Source organism: Hemicordylus capensis, chromosome 1, assembly GCF_027244095.1.
Source record: "Hemicordylus capensis ecotype Gifberg chromosome 1, rHemCap1.1.pri, whole genome shotgun sequence".
NCBI lineage: Eukaryota > Metazoa > Chordata > Lepidosauria > Squamata > Cordylidae > Hemicordylus > Hemicordylus capensis.
The window spans coordinates 348,261,263-348,281,695 of NC_069657.1; the positions used below are offsets into that span (position 1 = coordinate 348,261,263).

General features: G+C 40.8%; 1 protein-coding gene across 2 annotated transcripts in view; it reads left to right on the forward strand.

Moving 5' to 3' along the window:
• The window catches only part of ENPP1 (ectonucleotide pyrophosphatase/phosphodiesterase 1), a 68,665-nt gene extending 49,880 nt beyond the window's left edge, over positions 1–18,785 (forward strand). For both annotated transcript variants that reach the window (XM_053287228.1, XM_053287237.1), the window contains exons 17-25: positions 3,646–3,733; positions 5,688–5,860; positions 6,837–6,882; positions 6,966–7,120; positions 8,105–8,240; positions 9,085–9,165; positions 10,711–10,843; positions 11,469–11,625; positions 12,242–18,785. In XM_053287228.1, coding sequence (XP_053143203.1) covers positions 3,646–3,733; positions 5,688–5,860; positions 6,837–6,882; positions 6,966–7,120; positions 8,105–8,240; positions 9,085–9,165; positions 10,711–10,843; positions 11,469–11,625; positions 12,242–12,409 — 1,137 coding nt within the window. In that variant the 3' untranslated portion in view covers positions 12,410–18,785. The remainder of the gene's footprint in view (positions 1–3,645; positions 3,734–5,687; positions 5,861–6,836; positions 6,883–6,965; positions 7,121–8,104; positions 8,241–9,084; positions 9,166–10,710; positions 10,844–11,468; positions 11,626–12,241) is intronic.
• The last annotated feature ends 1,648 nt before the right edge of the window (positions 18,786–20,433 follow it).

The following is a 20,433-nucleotide window of genomic DNA, read 5'->3' on the forward strand; positions in this document are numbered from 1 at the left end:
AATAAGTCTTATTTGTAATCTATCTATTTCTTAGCTTCCAGTGGACTAGTTGACTTTCAGCACTCATAGTTAGGACTGAACAAGCTGAAATAAGCTGAAAATCATGCAGGAGATTGTTTTGAATGTGTGTATGTGTGGTGGGAACATGGACAATAGAAAGTGCTGGAGAACTTCCAAACTATGGGCTATAGGCTATATACCTCTTAAAATATTGATGTGGGGTATAGAGAGTGCCATTTCCACAGGAATGCGTAGAGTGTATTGGGAAATATGAAGCTTCCATTCTGTACTCCTCCAAAACCATTTTAGGATCGGGCAGGTTTAAGAAAGATGCTGGGGTCTGTCATTCTCCTTCATTTTCAGGCCTCTGTGTTTCTCCCTCAAGCCAGTCCAGCCCAGACTCCTGGCTTCTGCTTAACTGCTTGGCTTATGTTTTGCCTGTTTTTGCTTTTTGCAGTGCAACTAGGTATATAGTAATGGACCAGGAAATGAGCTTCTCACCCATGATTCCTATGCCTCTGGGTGTTTTTCTCCCTAAAACACCCATCCCTTAAATACTTTTATTTGCACTGGGTCATTGCTGGAAGCCAATCTACATATTAGAAAAAAGCACATTACACCTTTTTCTTGAGATAGTATCATTTCAGATTTGAGGTGTGGAATTGTATGTTTGAATACTCATTCTGGGTAAAAGAAACATCCCACATGTGGAAAACTAGCACATAGGAAAAAACTTAGTCTAGTCTAGAACCTTTGTGGGTGACATGCAAGTATTCCACAGACAGGTCATTTTTGACCTTGAGAGAGTATTCAAACATGCAGTTGTCCCTGCTGTGGTCCTGACAAAATCCTGATTCTTAGCTGCCAATATTCTAACTCATTCCCTTGCCCTTCCCCCTCTTTTTGCATTTCCAGGATTTGCTTCAAGAACTCACGCATTGTGTTCCAATAACTTTTTATTCAATTTTTCCACAGCATAAGACACACACACACACACACACACACACACACACAGAAAAAGAAAGGAAATAAATAAATAAATAAATAATGACTTCCATCTCATCATTAGACCAAGTATCAATTACAATACCCAAGTCTTGCCTGTAACTTAATCGTTCTCCCCCCGTTAAATCATGCAAAAATCAACTCTAGGGCATTTTGGTTATCATTCAAAAGCCTGATAGAAATCCATTTTATAATATGTTTTTAGGTAAACAAGAAGGGGGTCCCACTCCCTTTTAAATGCTTCAAATTTATTTATTAATAATGCCTAGCTTTGCCATTTCTGCCAGCTCTAGCACTTTAAATACCCAATCTTCTTTACTCAGACAGTATCTTTCCATTTGTATGCAAATGTCAGTCTTGCTGCTGCTGCTAAATACATAAAAAGGATCAAGTATTTCCTAGGCAGTGAGCTGTTATTGATGCCTAGTAATATTGTTTCTGGGCTCTTAGGGAAAGTCATTTTAAACACTTTCTTGAGCTCATTATATATCAAATTCCAATAACCTTTAGACTTATTACAAGTCCACCATAAATGTATATAGGAACCCTCCTCTTTTTTACACTTCCAACATTTATTTGACATGTTCTTGTACATTAAAGCCAACTTCTTAGGAGTTAGATTCCATCTATACATCATCTTGAGATTATTTTCCTTTAAATTAGAACAGGCAGTATATTTCATGTCTTCTATCCATAGTTTTCCCCATTTCTCCAACTCGATATTGTAACCAAAATCCTGAGCCCATTTAATCATTGAACTCACTCATTGCAATAAACTGGCATCAGAGCTGTTGCATTTATTTTCCATTAAATTGCCTGTCTGCTCTTTTCTGAGCCGCAGGGCCAGGGAGGTTGAATAACCAAACCTCCTGACATTTACAGAGTGTGTAGTTTCATTTGAGTCACAGACCAATTTTTTTTTAAGCTCAGTAAATGCCTTAACATCACGTCTATACAGAAACAGGCAGCTTCTGCAGCAAGTTGCAGATTTTAAATCTGCATTTCTCAATTTATCAGTGTGTTCTGCTCTTCTGAAAATCCCCCCTAAATCCCAACATCTGGACTACTTAACTCAGAAAGGAGGATCACAATGATTTTTCATTGTATCACTTTTAAAGAAATGAGTAAACTCCATTTTAAAATTCTTTTGTAACATAAAATAAAGAATTGTAAAGTATAAGACTAAGGTTAAGGATAATTATAAGAACTATAAAATACAAGAAAACTTTAGTTGGCCCAAATTGTTTCTATAAAAATATGTTCACATTTTGGCTTATACACTGATGTCTAGATTTAGAGTACAAAATTATATAAACTACATGTTTTCAATGTCACAGTGCTAAAAAAAACCTTTAACATATATTTATAAGCTCCTTAACACTATGGGCTAGTTTGGATGGTAATTAGTCTGATCACCTCTCTCATGTGATAAAGATGTGTGCATGCCATAGGCATGACTTGCTTCCCAGTGTGCTGGTTTGCTGTTCCCACACTCCATGTAATGAAGGAATAATATGCTGGTGTGGGAGATGTGTATGCACATGTCCCATGGTGTGCACATGTTGGGTGGGCAAGCCAGATTAAGTATTATCTGAACCAGTCCTATGTTGCAAGTTAAGTGTGTAACTATCACTAAGTCACACCACAGATGCCTTGAACAAATGTAGTGAGTACCCTTTTCAGTTTCCAATAAAGGGCAGGATTTGGGGTTATTTGACAATTTGCTTTGAGGTCAAACTGACAATTTCATGACAATTACAGACCACATCCTTGTAAACGCTCTAGGTCACTAGTGCTCCCTGCTAGATTTGTTAATAGGAGTGGAGCACTAGTCTTATGGCTACTATAGGGTTCAGCTTTAGATACTGATGTTTGATTCTTTGTGTATGCTGTTGTAGTATTTGACAGCATGTCACTTTGGGGGAAAAGTGGTAAATTTCAGCAGTTTCTAGCAAATGCTATTTATAACAGAAGGTTAGGTATGGCTACAAAGTACCCAATTTTTATTTAATGAACAATATTTACAATGAGAGATAACAGAAGTTTGCCAGGAATGTAGAAATCTGTTTTTGGTTGTGTTTGTTTCTGTATAGCTGTAATTTGAATTTCATAAAGAAATAAGAGACTGTGATATTTAAACCATGACTTCAATACAATTACCACATGGATGTTAATAATTGTTGCTCACTCTCATTGTACAAAGAAAGCAAATGTACCTCAAATTAATGACCTACAGTAAGTTAAGATCCATGCCAGACATGTTTAGATCAAACTCTGCTTTTATCTAGGCTTCTATATATCATTTAATTTAAGTAAATATGTAAGACCGGAGATAACATTCTTCAAAGAATGCTTAGCCACAGGCAGAGCCATAGAACAAATTGTTTACTTTTGCTGGAGACAGATTTTTAAAGGCAGATGTGAACAAAATGCTCAACTTGTTAAAGTGTGCTTTCCACATACTCCACAAACTAGATGAGCAGAAAATATCTGCTTCATCTCAGGTCAGTTTAGACTAGAGTACATGGGTATCATATGAGATTCTGTTATTGTCCATTAAATATCTGTAAATGGATATTCAAAATATTTGTATGTATTATATAAAGTAAGAACTAAAATAGTGTACTGCTTTTGTACTAGGCACTCTTTATTGGCTTTGGACCTGGATTCAAATTTCAGACTGAAGTTGATCCCTTTGAAAACATTGAAATCTACAATTTAATGTGTGGTACGCCAATTCCAATTTCCAATCCTCTCAGTGTTTTAATTTGATCCCTGTCATAAATTGTCTATTGTCTCCCCTTCCTATTTCCTCTGTTTCTTGGGAATGTCATCCTCTTTTTCCACTTCATCTTTTGTGTCTTCCCATAGCTAATTTCCTTGACTGACTTCCAGACTAATAAAGCATGTGTGCAGTGACACTGTGTGGGGAAGGCATGATTTTCATCATCTTCCCTTCCTCTGTTGCTGACTCTGACTCTCAAATATATGTCCTTGAGAGTTGCATAGCCCTCAGGGACATATAGTCAGTTACAGAGGGAAAGGGAGATGGATGAAAATCCCCCATAACGCTCGCTTCACTTTTGCTGTCTGTGTGCTTTGTTTGTCTGGATGTTGGCCATATTTTCCTACTACAGCTCTCACAAGCTATTGCTAAGTGGCCTTCACTTAAGGTGATTCTTCTTCCAAGGACTTTGATCCATCAAAATAAATGTACTGTAACTTGATATGGAGGTACCCTACTTGGGTATCTGTAGAAAATCCTGACATAAGACAAGAAGCCACATAACATTTCCTCGTCATCGTCCTCCTCCTTCTCCGCATCATGAATACACTAGTTTTGTGGTTTTGTGCTTTGAAGCTTTTTAAGTGGTGAAAGGTATGGTGGACCTGAATCTTCTGGTTATCCATTTAGTGGTTTGCTTCCCCTTATGACAATGGCCCATTCATTTCCCAAGTGTCTATTTATACAGATGTTTTGGGTATCTCTTAGCCACATCACATTATTACAAATTTATAAATTTAATATTCAGGGACCAATTCAAATGTTTATAAATATTATTTAGATTATTGGAATGTATGTACATTTGACGGATCATGTTTCTGGCACAGGCCTCTGCTGGAGCAGGAAGCTTAGCTGTCCCTTAGCAGCAGTGACAGAATCACAGCTGACAAAGAGCCTGTAGGATGCACAAGCAATTGCTTCATATCCAGGAACCCTGTCAGTAGGGATATCATTGCTATGAGGGAAGTGATAGGGAAATCTTTGTCATGGCAGGCTGCTCCGGTAGGAATAAAAGGGGAGGGGTCAGGACTGTGTGTGTGTGTGTGTGTGTGTGTGTGTGTGTGTGTGTGCGCGCACACACACACACACACACACGAACAGGGTTTCTTAACCTTGGGCCTCCCGATGTTGTTGGACTACAACCCCCAGACTCCCCAGCCACAAAGGCCATGTCTGGGGATTCTGAGAGTTGTAGTCCAACAACATCTGGGGGCCCGAGGTTAATAAACCCTGCTCTAGAAGACCAAAAAAGCCTCAACCTATATATAAAGACAGTGGACCTATTCACACAACACGAGCTGCCTGGGGTAGCCCTCCGGTCTCAGCTGCTTCAGACCTGGGTTGCCCAGCTCCTCTACCCAGATCTTTACCGAGGCAGAACAAACCTACCATTCTTTCTACCTCAGTAGGCGATTGTGTGTATGATCACCCTGGGTAGCTCAGCTTCCGACTGGCCTGCTACCATTTTCAGCAGTGAGCCACGGGGGGTAGGAGCAGCCGCACAGAGCTCGTATGCTGCATTCTGAGTCCTTGGAGGACCCAGTGCGAATTTTCCCTCTCCAGCCAGTGTTACCACTCTCTGCCCCTGCACTCATTTGGGCATGAAAGCGGCAGTTTGTGTAACATCTTGATCATCTGTGGGGAGGCAGGTATTAACCTGCCTCCACTCCAGAGCTCCCCAACGTGAGGGTAAGTAACCAGCATCCAGAGCAGTACTCTAGTTGTTGCACAAGCTGAAGCTGTTTTCCCCACCCCTTCCTCATTGCTGCATCCTCCAGAGTTGCTGGAAAAGCCATTTCTGAAGATAGGGCATCGTCATGATTATAATGACATATGAACTACAGTACAGGTGTTATATTTTTGAACACTTTTCACATTGTTGCCTGAATTGTTGCAGATTTACTTGACTTGACACCAGCCCCCAACAATGGAACTCATGGGAGCCTTAACCATCTTCTTAAAAAAGCTGCTTACACCCCAAGGCATCCTAAGGAAGAAAGCCTTCCTTCTTCATGCACTTTCACAGAGCGGAGAAATGCTGCAAAGGCTCTTGGCTGCTCATGTGAACCGGTAAGTACTAACAAACAAAAATGGTTAGCCAGTTGCTTGTACTCTAGGCTGAAACTGTGTGCGCTCTCATGTGATCCCTCTCACCATCATTTGCCATTCATTGATGTCAATGAGGACCAAACTGCATGCAACACTAAATGTGTAGTTTGGCCTTGCACTTTAGTTTTTTCTCAAATAGCAGCCACAGGGAAGGGTATTAGAATCAGGGCCACAGATGTGAGGAGGGTCTTTAACCCATTCCTGTGGGCTATAGTTCCAATCTTGTTAGTTTCCCAAGAAGGGAAGCTGCCATTAATCTGCCCCTACAGCGGCTATATAACAATAAAATAAAAATTCAAGACCAAACAATGGATTTAAGATAATGTATTGCAGGCCCTGAGAAGCTTAATCGGAATAAGGTCAGACCTTCATATCACCTGTTGTCCTAGAAAGATGTATAGGCAAATGTGACTGTGGATCACATGCTAAACATTATCTATGGGTTTAGTTAAATAGCAATTGTCCATTTATAAAGTTTTAGGTTTCATTTATAGCCTGTTCCATCCTGCACTTCAGGCCCACTAAAAGTGTGAATTTGGAATAAAATCAAACTAAAGTAGTCATAGGTGCTAGAAATGCACACATTGCTGGCTTACATCTGGCATACATAGATGAACATATTTTTAAGCCAAGCTGAAGAGTTTATTCCTGAATGTAAGAACCCTGGGAGGATAAAATATATATATAATCCATGGGAGCATGTTATATCCATAAATAAAGAAATCTCTTTGACAGCAGGGTGTAGTTGTTTGAATGGGACCACTCGTATTTGAATGTTCTTTAGCACAGTGGAAAATCCAAGCTGTGTTGGAAATTGCTTTTCCCAAAATGTCTGTTATTTTCCTTTGAATTAGATTTTATTCATTTTTGTAATATTTTTGCTCAGAATGATGATACACAAAACTACTTTTCTACACCTTATGCTTCTCCTATCTAGGCTTTACCACAGATTCAACCACAGATAAATCTCAATACTTCAGAAGGTAACATTTTAATTACTTTGAGAAAAAGGGTAAACATTCCCAACAAAAAAGAGGCTGATTTCATTTTCTTTTCCCTATTCTAGTGAAGAAAATAGAAAAACATGCTTTGCCATTTGGGAGGCCCAGAGTGCTGCAAAAGAAGCGGATCTATTGTCTTCTTCACAACCGCCATTATGTAAATGGATTTAGTCAGGACATCAAGATGCCTTTGTGGAGTGCCTATACAGTTAATAAGCATGTAGGTATATTAGTACTGAAGAGCATATTTTATCCATAAAGGCAGGAGGAAGATGGTAGGAGGGGTAATGAATGGCAAGAGCAACAAGCCAAAATTAAGCTTCATTTCAGGCACAGATGAGGACTAAAGAACTAAGCCAAATGGTTCATGGACAAGGGGGTCTTAAACTGGAGGGTGAAAGAAGAGAAAGAAGGAGATACTCCATAAGAGAGAGATACTCCATAAGTGTTGTGGGAGGAAGTTACATGCAAAAGGGGGCAATAAATGAGAATGGGTAGAGTCTTTTTTATTGCAGGAGAAGGTGGAGTTGGAGGAGTAAACAGTATATTGAGATATAAGACGGAAAGATAAACAGGATGGGAGGGAGCAAGCAGGGCTGTAGCCAAAGGTAAGGACAAGAAGTTTATACTCCATACAAAAGGGAATGAGGGACCATTGTGGAGGGCTTAGCTGGTTATGTCTCCTGCTAATTCACTTCACTTGTTTTTGAATTGCTTAGAAATAGCAATCGAGGCAGCATAATGTGTCCTGGCCCAGTACTTCCACAGTCCTTTCTTAGACAAAGGTCACATGCAACATAACGCACACACCCCTTCTGGTTGCTTATCACATTTGGGCAGCTCATGCTGGTCCCATAGTGGCAATATGGGCTAGTAGAAGCCCAGCATGTCTTAAATGTCTTAAACTGTGATGGCTATGAAGCTCCGAAATAGCATACTCCAAAATTAAACCTACTTAAATATAACCCCTGGGTGGGAAAAATGGGTGGATATAAAGAATTTTAAGATCATCTGAAAGAGTCTTCAAAAGTCATTTGTTCATCCAGCTGGCTAGGATAGCCAGAGACCAAATAGCCTTCACATGCTAGACCGTTTTGTAAAACACAGCAAAATATTAGTGAACAGTGTGGGGAGCATCACTGTGAACCTGTAGCTCGCATGAAATGTGCATGCACAGAAACTGATGGTCTGTTTTGTTAACTAGGACAATTGGAATGCATCTGCAGAAGCTATCTCAAGCTGTATCCATGTTGACAATCGTATTCCTTTAAGTCGCAACCAGAATTGTTCATTTTACAAGAACCATCCTCAGCTGAACTATGGATTTCTTTTCCCACCAAGTAATTAAATGTCTTTTCTTATTTCTAAATGAAGTGATTTATTAGCAGACACTGCAGACAAAGTAAGAGTTGCCTTTAATTTTAAAAAATAATTGGATAAGCTTGTTCTATATATAATCTCAAAGAAGCTAGAGAAAATCCAGGTGTACATGGAAAATAAATTCTAGATGTATAAAAAACAGACCATTAAATATTATAAGGGACTGTCAATATACACTGTGCATTTTAACTTTCCTTAAAGTTGCATTTTAACAATCCAGTATGTTCTGGATTGTTTCCAACAGCCAGGATCAAAAGAGCGACTTAGAACCTGCTTAGTAGCATTATTTAAATTTCTCCTTCCATCAGCAGCCCCTTGCACGGTTTTTTGAAACTTCAATTAGTTTTGAAATGGATGAAGTCATACAGCTTGGCAGGCTTAGGACTATGGTGTTCAACTGGTTTCATTGTTTACAATATTAGGATCCTGACAAATATTAGGAACATAGGAAGCTGCCATATACTGAGTCAGACCATTGGTCTATCTAGCTCAGTATTGTCTTCACAGACTGGCAGCGGCTTCTCCAAGGTTGCAGGCAGGAATCTCTCTCAGTCCTATCTTGGAGAAGCCAGGGAGGGAACTTGAAACCTTCTGCTCTTCCCAGAGTAGCTCCATCCCCTGAAGGGAATATCTTGCAGTGCTCACACATCAAGTCTCTCATTCAGATGCAACCAGGGCAGACCCTGCTTAGCTAAGGGGCAAGTCATGCTTGCTACCACAAGACCAGCTCTCCTCTTTCATTAAAATCTTAGTACTGCCAGTTAAAATGGGAATCAGTAATTGCTTGTACATTTATATTTTTAGATCTGATAAAGAATGAAAGAAACAGGAATTATGATGGGCTTTTCACAAGCAATATCGTACCAATGTACCATGCTTTTCAAGGTAAATGTTAATCACATAACTCTTACAACAAAAAACGTATACACGATAATGGGACCATTCGCATGGCAGGGCGGCCTGTAGGTGGGTGAGGGAGTGAGAAGAGTACTCAAACTCACCTTCCCCCCGGATGAACACAAACATGCTGCTGGGAGTGCAGACAGTGCTCCCCGCTGCACCATGCAGCACAGAGCTCAGGAGGCCAGGACAACACATCCCACAATGCATTGTGCCATGAGTGTGGTGCATTGGCGGGATCCCCCCATCAGGTGGTTGATCTAGGCACCCGTCTCTGTATCTCCTCAAGCTGTATGCAGCTCAAAGAGACACACAAGCTCAGCAGCCGGCCAAGGGAGCGCTTGCTTCCTTAGCCTTGGCTTAGAACCAGGCTTGGGCACTGGGTTAGGCTGGGCGGGAGCGTGGATCCCAGCGCTCCACACGAGCGGCCTAGCCCAGGGTAGGCTGCCCTAGCCCAGGCTAGGCTGCTCGTGAGAACAGCCTCAGCGTCTAAATGCTATATCCAAATGGGTGGTTTTGTCGGGGATTTCACAAATTCTTATTTTTCCATACATAGTCTATATGACTGCTCATTATGTCAAGAAAGTGATCCAAGTCTAACTAGATCCAGAAACTCAGTAGTAATTGCATTGTGTCTGTTTTTCCCCATATTAAACATGAGCATGTTTATGGGGGAAAGTGTTTGCAAAATGTAGGCCATTAAAATAGTGAAATCTCCTTCAGTGAGTTTTAAATGGAGTCCTGGGTAAACATCTTAAAAGAAGTGGTTTTTAAGTCTGGGAAATCCTTTGTTTATAGGCTCCTGACCTAGATAACTACTGAAATTCCTTCCAGATCTACAGTTCTGCTGCAGCTGAGATCTTGGCCAGAACCACAGCTTATAGTCAAGGTGGAAGCATTTCCAGAACAGACTTAGGCAGGGCCAGTTCCAGATTCCAGCAAACCGCCTCCCATAGACTCTGTTTTACCAGGATGGGTTCTGAGAATTGCTCCACTGCCACCACACATAGGCCATGGGCATAAAAGTGATCTCAGAGATGAGCAGTGGACACTTCTGATGGCCCTAGTACCTCAGCAGCTGCTCAGCCATGCTGACCCCTGATAGTGGTCCCTGAGCCAACTGCTTCCAACAGGTTCTAGGGCCATTTTGGAAATACATGAGAGATGAGTGTAGTCATTGCCCTTGATGTAGCAGAGGCCTAATGCAGCCAGAGATATCCCAAAACCACAGTAGGCCTTGTCTCTCATTCTCAAAATTCTCCAGCATGCAAAAATAAATAAATGGGTGCTCAATAGGCCTAGGCTTACAGCTACAAGACCTCCCAGTGTTCTGAGTGGTGCAATCCATTCTGGCAAAGCAGAATACACTCATCCTGCATAAAACTGGTTCTGCAGATAAGCACACTGAAGGCAGCCCATGGTCCTGCTAAAGTGAGTTCAATAAGATACACTCTAATCCAGTAATATTAAAGTATTTATTCTGTTGAACACCCTGTCATTCTTTCTTCAAATTCTACATTGTTCTTTCAGTGATATGGAACTATTTTAATGCCATCCTACTGCCAACATACGCTGCAGCCAGAAATGGTGTAAATGTCATCACTGGTCCTGTGTTTGATTATGACTATGATGGCTTGTATGATACACCTGAGAAAGTTAAGAGGTGGGTATAAGGCAGAATTCAGTGGGTTTTTTTAAAAAAAATCACAGGCTTGCATGTTGCACAGCATAATGGGGGTAGTGCCAATCCACCTGTACTGATGCAGGCACACAGTGAAACACAGAAGGTCTTGTGCTTTTGTGCAAGAGTGCAAATACTTCAAGTAGCACCCTTGCACTCCTGAAGTACTTGGTAGATCAGAAACAGACCTCTTGACCATCAGGGTGCACAGCTCATCCTGGTTCACAAGAACTCCTCAGAACAATCAGTCTAGCTAAGTAAAAAGCTATGCATAGGTTTCCTTTAAATTTGACCAAGGGAAATGTTAAACAAGTCTGCAGAAAAATAATAGAACATGGCCCAATTGAGCTGAAATTCTGTGCATTTAAGCATATTTAGTGTCTTTAATGTCAAGGGGCATAATGTGGAAAGCCCACATGAAATGAACAGGAAATGTATTTGATTCAGTGGGGCTTACACCAAAATCTTCCTGGTGGATGTGGGATTAAATCATTTTGGTGTCACAGTTTTTGTTTAAATGGCTTGTCAATTTCTTCGCTATTGTGGTATGCCATGTTAAATTTTAAACATATAGCAATAATGCCTAAAATATGGGTTTTTATTTCAGACTTACTAATAATACAGAAGTCCTGGTTCCAACTCATTACTTCATTATATTGACAAGTTGTAAAAATGTTTCTCAGACTCCTTTGCAATGTGAAGGATCTCTTGATGTGGTATCTTATATTGTACCTCACAGAGAAGACAACAATGAAAGCTGTGCAGTGAGTAATCCTCTTTTTTCACACGCACACACATACTTACTTGTATGTACAGCTCAGCTGCGTGTATTCCATTCCTCCACACAAGCGCTGAAAATGTGTGTTATTCTCTACTGATTGCGCATTTCTAATACGAATGGTTGTCAAGATAGTTGCGGTGAACGCTTGAAAGCTGAAAGGATGGGCAGCTTCAGTGTCCTGCATGCCTCTCTTCATGGTTAGCAGAAGCCACATAAACATCTGCCACTGTGCGTGGAGGGCATAATTTATGAGTCTCACAGTTCTGCATTTTTGGAACAAAATTTTGATTTTATCTAGTTCAAAGTAAACACAGCCCTGGCCAGGAGGAGAGTTGGTCTTGTGGTAGGTTGTATCCTTAATATCACTAATTATCCTAGATATCTGAAATGGTTGTAACAAACAAGAAGGAAAATGTAATTCATGTTTTAAAGATCTATAGAATTCCATGATGTTGTATACTTCATATGCCTCAACATATCCATTCAAAAATATGCCCATTATGAGTGACTGGCTTCCTTGTAGACTTCTGACTATATAATCTCAGTAACAGAACGTATCTGGAGCAATACTCTTAATTCTTGTTTCTCTATTCCAACAGGATGGCAAGCCTGAGTCCTTGTGGGTTGAAGAAAGAATGAAGTTTCATACAGCCCGTGTCAGAGATGTAGAACTTCTTACTGGGCTAAGCTTTTATCATGACAGAAAGCAGCCTGTATCTGATATTTTACAGTTAAAAACATATTTGCCAAATTTTGAAAAGGCATAATTTTAAATTTTGTACTCTGCTGGATTTCTATACAGAAAGAGAGAGACTGTATTACAGGAAACAATGCTTTGAACATGCGGGAAGATTTTCTGAGGATCTTGAGCAAAATTGAAGCTAGAAAAAATATCTGTGCCACATTTGTATCTCAGGGACATTTTATGGACAACTACACACACACACACACGATGTGTATGTGTATGTATGTGTGTGTGTGTGTGTGTATATATATATATACACACACACACACACACACACACAAAACTAAGGACAGCTTCTCTCAGCCTTATTATCCACGTTATGTGGTAGACATTTTGTACCTTGGCTCTAATAAAATCTGCTAGCAATACATAAATTGATGAACATGCAAAAGAGAAATTTATTATTGTTTTCAACTAACTTAACAAAACAAGAGCAACTATTTATATACTGCTTTTCAAAAAAAGTTTCTAAAGTGATTTACATAAGAGAAATAAATAAATAAGAAAGAAAGAAAGAAAGATGGCTCCTTGTCCCCAAAGGGCTCACAATCTAAAAAGAAACCTAAGATAGAAACAAGCAACAGTCACTGGAGGTACTATGCTGGGGGTGGATAGGGCCCGTTACTCTCCCCCTGCTAAATAAAGGGAATCACCATGTTTAAAAGGTGCCTCTTTGCCCAGTTAGCAAGGAACTTAAAAATTTACCAGAGTCACTTTGGTTGTTTTTGGTTTTTGTTTTACTGGTGAAGATGGTGGATGGCAGAAGTTTTTTTTGGTTTTTTTTTAATGAAAAACAGTATATATGGCCATGTTCAGAAATGCTTTTTCATTTATTTCCACCCTCATTTTATTTATTTCTACCCCAATTTTTATGAATGTTGTTGAATTTCTCAACCACTGGAGGATGAAGTGAAATATAACTTTATGTCTTTTGGCCCAGTGCTTCACCCCCCACACCCCAATCCCCCACCTTTTTGGTGTTTTAACAAAAAGATATACCACCAGCCTGATTTCTGTCTTGGGTTTCAGAAATGCCTCCAGACCCAGAATAATAATCCTTTCTTCAGTATCTCCTGCTGCATCTGTCTCCATTCTGGATGACTGGTGGGGAGATGCAGTGGGTTCCTGCCCCTCCTAGTGGGAATCATTGTTTTACACAAAGTAGTGAGCAAGCTTTCAAGATCACCAGGATCCTTCTTCAAAGCTGAATATTAAAATACAAAAGGGAAAGGATGTTGGTGGCAGGGATTATGGAAAGATCTTCTCGTTTCTTTTTTGCTTAACATCCAATGTGAAGAAGATTCTGGAAAACTTGCTCACTGTGTGATTTTTCAGTTGTTGTTTTTATAAAGGCACTATTCTATTGTAGCTTTGGGTTTTTTCTTTTTGATTTTAAATGGACCAACACAGCTACCTTTAATGGCTGTGTACTATAATATACATGTTCTACAAACAAATTAGCAGGGATGTTAGTAACAAAACTAATCTTTAATTTTAAAGCCTGTTGGAACGTTAATCATTTGTTCCCAAATTAACTCTAGATTTAATGACTATGGGTATAGCTGTACCAACTGGGGTCTTTTCCTATTATATACCCCAGAATATAAAATAAGCAGCTGGTGTAGTCTACCTCATCCTGAGATTCGTCTCTGATATACATATTGGAAAGCTGCCATCAAAACTTTTCTGCAAAGTTGGAAACATGGTGCTGGCCCTCAGCAACATGCTTCTGGTCTTGCAGAGCCCTTCCAGAGTGCAGGGAACACTCGGGACCCTAAGGGCTCTTGCATAACAGTGCACACACAGGCGGCTGGGGAGGGGGGTCTGTCGCACAAGGGCTCCTGTCACCCCCCTCCAGTCCCTCGAAACACACTGACTTCATTAATCAGGATGTCCAGGCTTGTTTACCAAAAGAGTAGATATTTGAAGAGTTACTAATTTACCTTGTGTCACCCTCAGAGGGACTGGGAAGGACATATTTCCCCTGCTCAGCAGGGAGGGCACTGTGCAGCTTCAAGCTTGGTTTATGGCTCTTTTAAAAAGAATTTTTAAGCTTAAATATGAACACAGCTGTGTACCTTCTCAGCACTAATAAGTTTTATAAATAACACATCAGAGCTCCAATCCCATATTTGTGTGTACATACAGGAAATACACAGAGTAGTTATAAAACAAAGAGGATTCAATAGGCTGTAAACTCCTAAGAAATACTCTAAGAAGCACTGCTGCTGACGCACCTTATATTTTGTATTCATCTCTCTCTCTCTCTCTCTCTCTCTCTCTCTCTCTCTCTCACACACACACACACACACACACACACACACACACACACACACACACACAAGGTCTGAGTAGCAGTATCAAGGCTGTATGTGCACACATGCATTCTGAATGGGGCCTTCCCAATTCAACCTGAGCGGGATCTAAAATTAACTGAGCGGACATCAGAAAATGTGTAAGCATGTGCACACCTTAGAGGGAACAGTGACTATGAGGCATAGATACTTCACAATAAGGCAGCCGGGTTATGTGCCACACACCTGCTGCTGAAGGGGTAACTTATCACCTTGCTTCCTCAACATGCCAACAGTTTCTTGCTGTACTCTCTTTAGCCCTATCTTGGACCCTAAAAATGCCCATTGTGTATTTGCCTATGATGTTGCCACAACATGTTAACCTCATCAAGGAATGGCATAACTTCCCTAAATGCCTTCCTGGAGGTGGTAAAGGGCTGGATGTGGGCTAACAAACTGAAAATGAATCCAAATAAGACAGAGGTACTGACGGGGTGGAGGCAAGTCGGGACCCAAGAGATAGTTTAGATCTGCCTGTTCTGGATGGGATTACACTCCCCCTGAAAGATCAGGTACGTAGCTTGGGAATACTGGATCCAAAACGCTCTCTGGTTTTTCAGGTTTAGGCAGTGGCCAGGAGTGTTTCAGCTTCGGATGATACAGGAGTGTATCAGCTTCGGATGATACATCGGCTATTTCCATTTCTTAAGGCAAATGACCTTAAACTGTAGTGCATATGCTGGTAACTTCCAGGCTTGAATACTGTGATGCAGTCTACAGGGGCTGCTTTTGTATGTAGTCCAGAAACTACAATTGGTACAGAGTGTGCATCCCAAAGGGACCATATAACACTGATTTTAAAAGAACTGCACTGGCTGTCAATATGTTTCTGGGCAAAATACAAAGTGCTGACTATTACCTACAAAACACGTAATGGCTTGGATCCAGGGTACTTGAGAGACTGCCTTCTTTGTCTCGAACGCTGTTGCCTATTATGATCTTCTGGAGAGGTCTGGTTACAGTTTCTGACAGCTCATTTGGTCCGAGACTTATCTGTGGCTGCCCCGGGGCTTTGGAGTATTCTCCCTACTGAAATAAGCCTCTCCTTCTCGGTTTGCTTTTAGGAAGACCCTCAAGATGCACCTGTTTTCACAGGCTTTTAACTGGAATCAATTTTAAATGGTTTAATTTGTTTTTATTAGTCTGGTTTTATCATATGTAAAATTTTAACTGTTTTTACTCTGTTATATATTATGTTTTAAATTTTGTACACTGCCTAGAGATGTACATATCAGGCGGTATAAAAATATGATGACCAAACAACCTCTCCATTATGCTGTACCACCTCTGATGCTACATAGTAGTCATTGGTACACCTCATGTGTGGACTCTGCATGTCTCAGGACTTAAATTTTGCAATTGGGTTCCAATTAGGGATGTGTGAATCTATTCAGGTACCAAATGATTTTTACCCAAATCTACCTGTTTTGGGTGACTTGTGAACAAAACAAATCACCCATGTGCTAGCTGGCCAGATTTGGGTACAAAACAAATTGGCCAGATTTTGGACCTGGAAAATGTGTAGACTCAGACCTCCATTTTGTGGTGATCTCTCGTGCTGCCTCTGTTTTGTATCAGGAAATATTTTTGAAAATCCCGCTCTCCCAAACTTCAGATTGGTGACTTGCAGTGTGCAATGATTGGCTTGTGATTCCAGATTGGCTCATTTCCCTTCAAATCTTGTGTTGCTGGGGTGACTGACTCTGCATTGGCTAGGAGAAGGGTCAAAGAAGGGACAAGGGTGGAGGGCATTTTAAGGAGGGATTTTCAAATGTACTTAAGGAGGCAGGAAGCCACCATTCTGCCTTTCTGCCTCATGGGAGGGGAGGGGAGAGAGAGAGCGTGCGCACAAGCGTGTATGCACCAGAGGAGCTTTGCCTTGCCTTGCCTTGCCTGCCTGCTGCCTGGAGTGGATTGTGTGCTTTTTGTTCCTGCTTTCCTGATTAAGGAAAAGAGATGATAATTTTTTTTTCACCCCCTTCCTGCTGCTGAGAGAATCACGGCCTGCGCCTACTGTCTGTGCAAATCAATTTGGATACAAAATTATTTGTAACCGAAGCTACCTGTTTGGGGAAATTTGTGGACAAAATAAATCACCCCTTGCTAGCTGGCCAAATTCGGACCCAAAACAAATCAGGTGATAAAATTCGGGTACAAATCAAATTTTAAAAAATTGATTAGTGTGCATCCCTAGTTCCAATACAATACCCAAGTGCTAGATATAGAGATGAAGCCTTAGTTGTGAAGAGCACACATTTGTATAAATCTCAGCCCCTATCTTTAAAATACAAGCAGAAATCTAATCCTTTCCTAGTCCCCACTCTGAACTCTGAAGGAAATCATCATATATACACGCTTCATCACTGATGCTCTGCACGTATTTAGCACTGGAGTCTTAGAATCTGGATACAAAATATATACAACAACTGAACCTTAAGATAGAGGCAACACAAATTAAGAAATGGTTCACACACTCAGACTCTTGTACAGTACAGTGGTATGCTGGTGATGTGTAGAACATCACAGATGATGGGCAAAAGAGCCAAATGCATCTACTACAAAAAAGGAAGTGGACATATGGTGCATGTATAGAAATACAAACATGTACTGCATACATGATGTTCTATAACTAATGGGGAAGCTATGTAAGCCTTAGCATTTATTCTGACTTTAAATAAAGTTTTGTTGTACATGTAACAAAGTGTGACTTCACACAACTGCCACCAAACAAGGAAGGCATCAAAATGTTGCGAATATATTGGGAACTGAGAGTGCACACTTCAAATGAACATGTCATTTGAACCCACCCAAGTCTGGTTCCTGTGCTCTCTGTCTGACATTCTCTGCCCAACTTCAAATCTTGGGTACAGAAATTGGGCATATACCAGGTGCAGAATCTTGGGAACCAGATTTGGGCAGGTTTGAAGACATAGCTGCTGGGATTGCGCACTCTTGGTTCCCAATGCTCCCCTGACATTTCCCTGCTTTCCTTACTTGCTGATGGTCATGTGAAGCAATGCGCCATCATTCATGCACTACTCTAAGAGACACTGCACTAAAGTGTATGCAATCTTCTGCAGATGTATTCAGAGTAAGCCCCACTGAGTATGGTGGAACTTGCTTCTGAAGAAATATGTATAGTCCTGGACTATTACACACAGGGGTGGATTAAGCTCTTTGGCACCTGTAGGCGGCCAAAGATTTGCCACCCCAGTGGCAAGGAAGTTGGGGGAGCTTAATTGAATTTATATTTTAAATTAAAGCAGCCACTGCGCAGGAACGTGGCAGTGCAAGCTCCTCATGCACTTGCCTGCCCGCCTCCCAAATTATGGTGGCAGGCGGGTGCATGCCGTGTGAGATGCAAAGGGGCAATGAGTGGTGGAGAGAGCACGCAGGCAGCGATAGACAATGAAGTAGAGACAGTGGTGATAGGTCCTATCCTAAGCCCACCTACCTCCTGAATGAGACTGATTGCCCTGTTTCCGGCCTTTCTGCACACGCTTTCTGCGCTTCAAGAGGTAGGTGGGCTTGGGATAGGACCTATCATCACTCTTTCCACCTCATTGGCTATTGCTGCCCTGCTACCTGCCTGCTTTCTCCGCCACCCATTGCCCCTTTGGCACCTGCCGCTGTGCCGTCAAGTGAAAAAAAACACATATGCATAACAAATGTATATATATTTCTTTTTTAAAAATGCTGCTGGGGGGATATTTGCTGTAGGCAGCTGCCTCCACTGCCTCTCCTGCAATCCGCCTATGATTATGCACTGACCAGCTTTCAGTGGAGCTTGAGACATGATGTGGCATTGTATGGATACTGACCACCCATTTCTGTATTGTCTGGGGTCAGAGATTTTTCACATTGTGGATTTGTTTAACATCATGGGATAATGTTTCACCAACTTTTCATTGTCTTGATATCTTCTGTCAAAATTCTATAACAGTGCTTTCATTAAAGGAGTACCACCATATGTGTCAACTGTTACAGTACTGTAATAGCCCGGTAGCACAATTTTTTTTACAAAAAAATAAAGAATTGCATGATGATATTTGTGTTGGCCATTTTTTTTCTGTCCATGGAACAAATGGTTGCAGGATGCTATTCCTTTTATCATAAAATAAAATTACGGCTGATATTGGAGGACTGGTAGTTGACCTTTTACTGATTTATTGGTATATGAACAAACATTTCAGTGAGTTCTGGCTAGATAAATCTAGTATCTGGGCTGACGTTTGGAGCAAATAAGGAGGTTACTGTGAAGCAAATGAAAGGAGCATCTCTCTCAATTTTTGAAAAGTTTAAGCAATACAGGAAGTTCAGGGATATACACAAGCCATTTAAGCAATACAGATTTACTGTGTAGAATTTTCTTTTGTACTGGCATATGTATTGTTTTGGGACTGATATCTCAAATGACTAATGGGATTTTTGTAGTGCAAATTCCCTTTGATGCCCTTAAAATTTGACTCCTGAGAACCTTAGGAAGGCAATTTTCACATTGCTTAAAGTGTTTGCCTTTTTTGTCATTTATGGCCAGGGGCATAGCAAGGTTGGATTGGGCCCAGAGATGAGATTTTAAAATGCTCCCCCGCAAAGTCCAGGGCCTCTGCACACCCCAGGCCCCCAAGGATTTAAGTCTGATATTTCAAAATAAGTATGCTGCCTGGAAATACATTTCACTGAATACACACTTCACAATATATAGTGATATACATTGAATGCTATATATTTGTGCTACTTTTAATACCTAGAACACACTAGAAACACTAATTATTAAAATGGGCCCTTCGCTGCAGATTAACAAAGGAGACTTTCAACCATGCAGTGTGAGCCTATGTATGTTTTCTCAGAACTCTGAACAAATTCAGTAAAGTTTGAACCAGGAGGTTTTTCACATGGGACTTTGAAAGGGGTTTTTCACATGGGCCTTTAACACACATCTCCTCTGGAATGGAGGTGCTGCATTCACATGTTGGCCAGATTTACCCTGAAGTCCCTGCGAGTTATTGGGGATCAGTTCACATGTAATTCAGGTTTTTCACTGCTTATAGTGTAGCCTGATTTATATCCAGAGTAAAAAACAACACTATTTTGCGTTGGTTCTTTGGGGCAACTTCAATTTCACAGTAAAGCCTCCCAGTAAACTTGTAGTAAAGCCTGCTGTGTGTAAAAGTCCCAGGTAAGTGTGTGGAGAACTGCAGCTTCAGGCAGCAAATCTAACCACATTTAGCTGGAAGTACATTTCATTGAAACCTAAAGGACTTACTAGCAAGGAAAACATGTCTACTTAAAAATAAACTCCATTGCATTCAACTATCTGAGATCTTTCCCTGGTAAGTGCATATAGGGTTGCACATGCTCAGGGATGTAAAGCAAATCAAACTAGTTTGTGCTCCCAACTTATTTTGCTCCCTATAGGAGTCCAGTAAGTCCCACTGAAGCAAGGAAGATAGGTGGGGAGAAATAGAGAAAAGAGCAAGAATTAGCACCATTCCTAAGGAGGTGGGGGAAAGCGGGGGGAGAATGAGGAATCTGCCTTTTCTTGGTAAAATTTTAAGATAGATGAAACATGCCAGGGCTCAAGGAGCTCCTGAAGTTATGTCCTAGTCTGTCTTAAAAGTTATTCTTCCTGTTCCCCAATGTGGAGGTAGGGCTGGTTGTGGTCTCTTACTCTACTGAGAAACTTCACTGC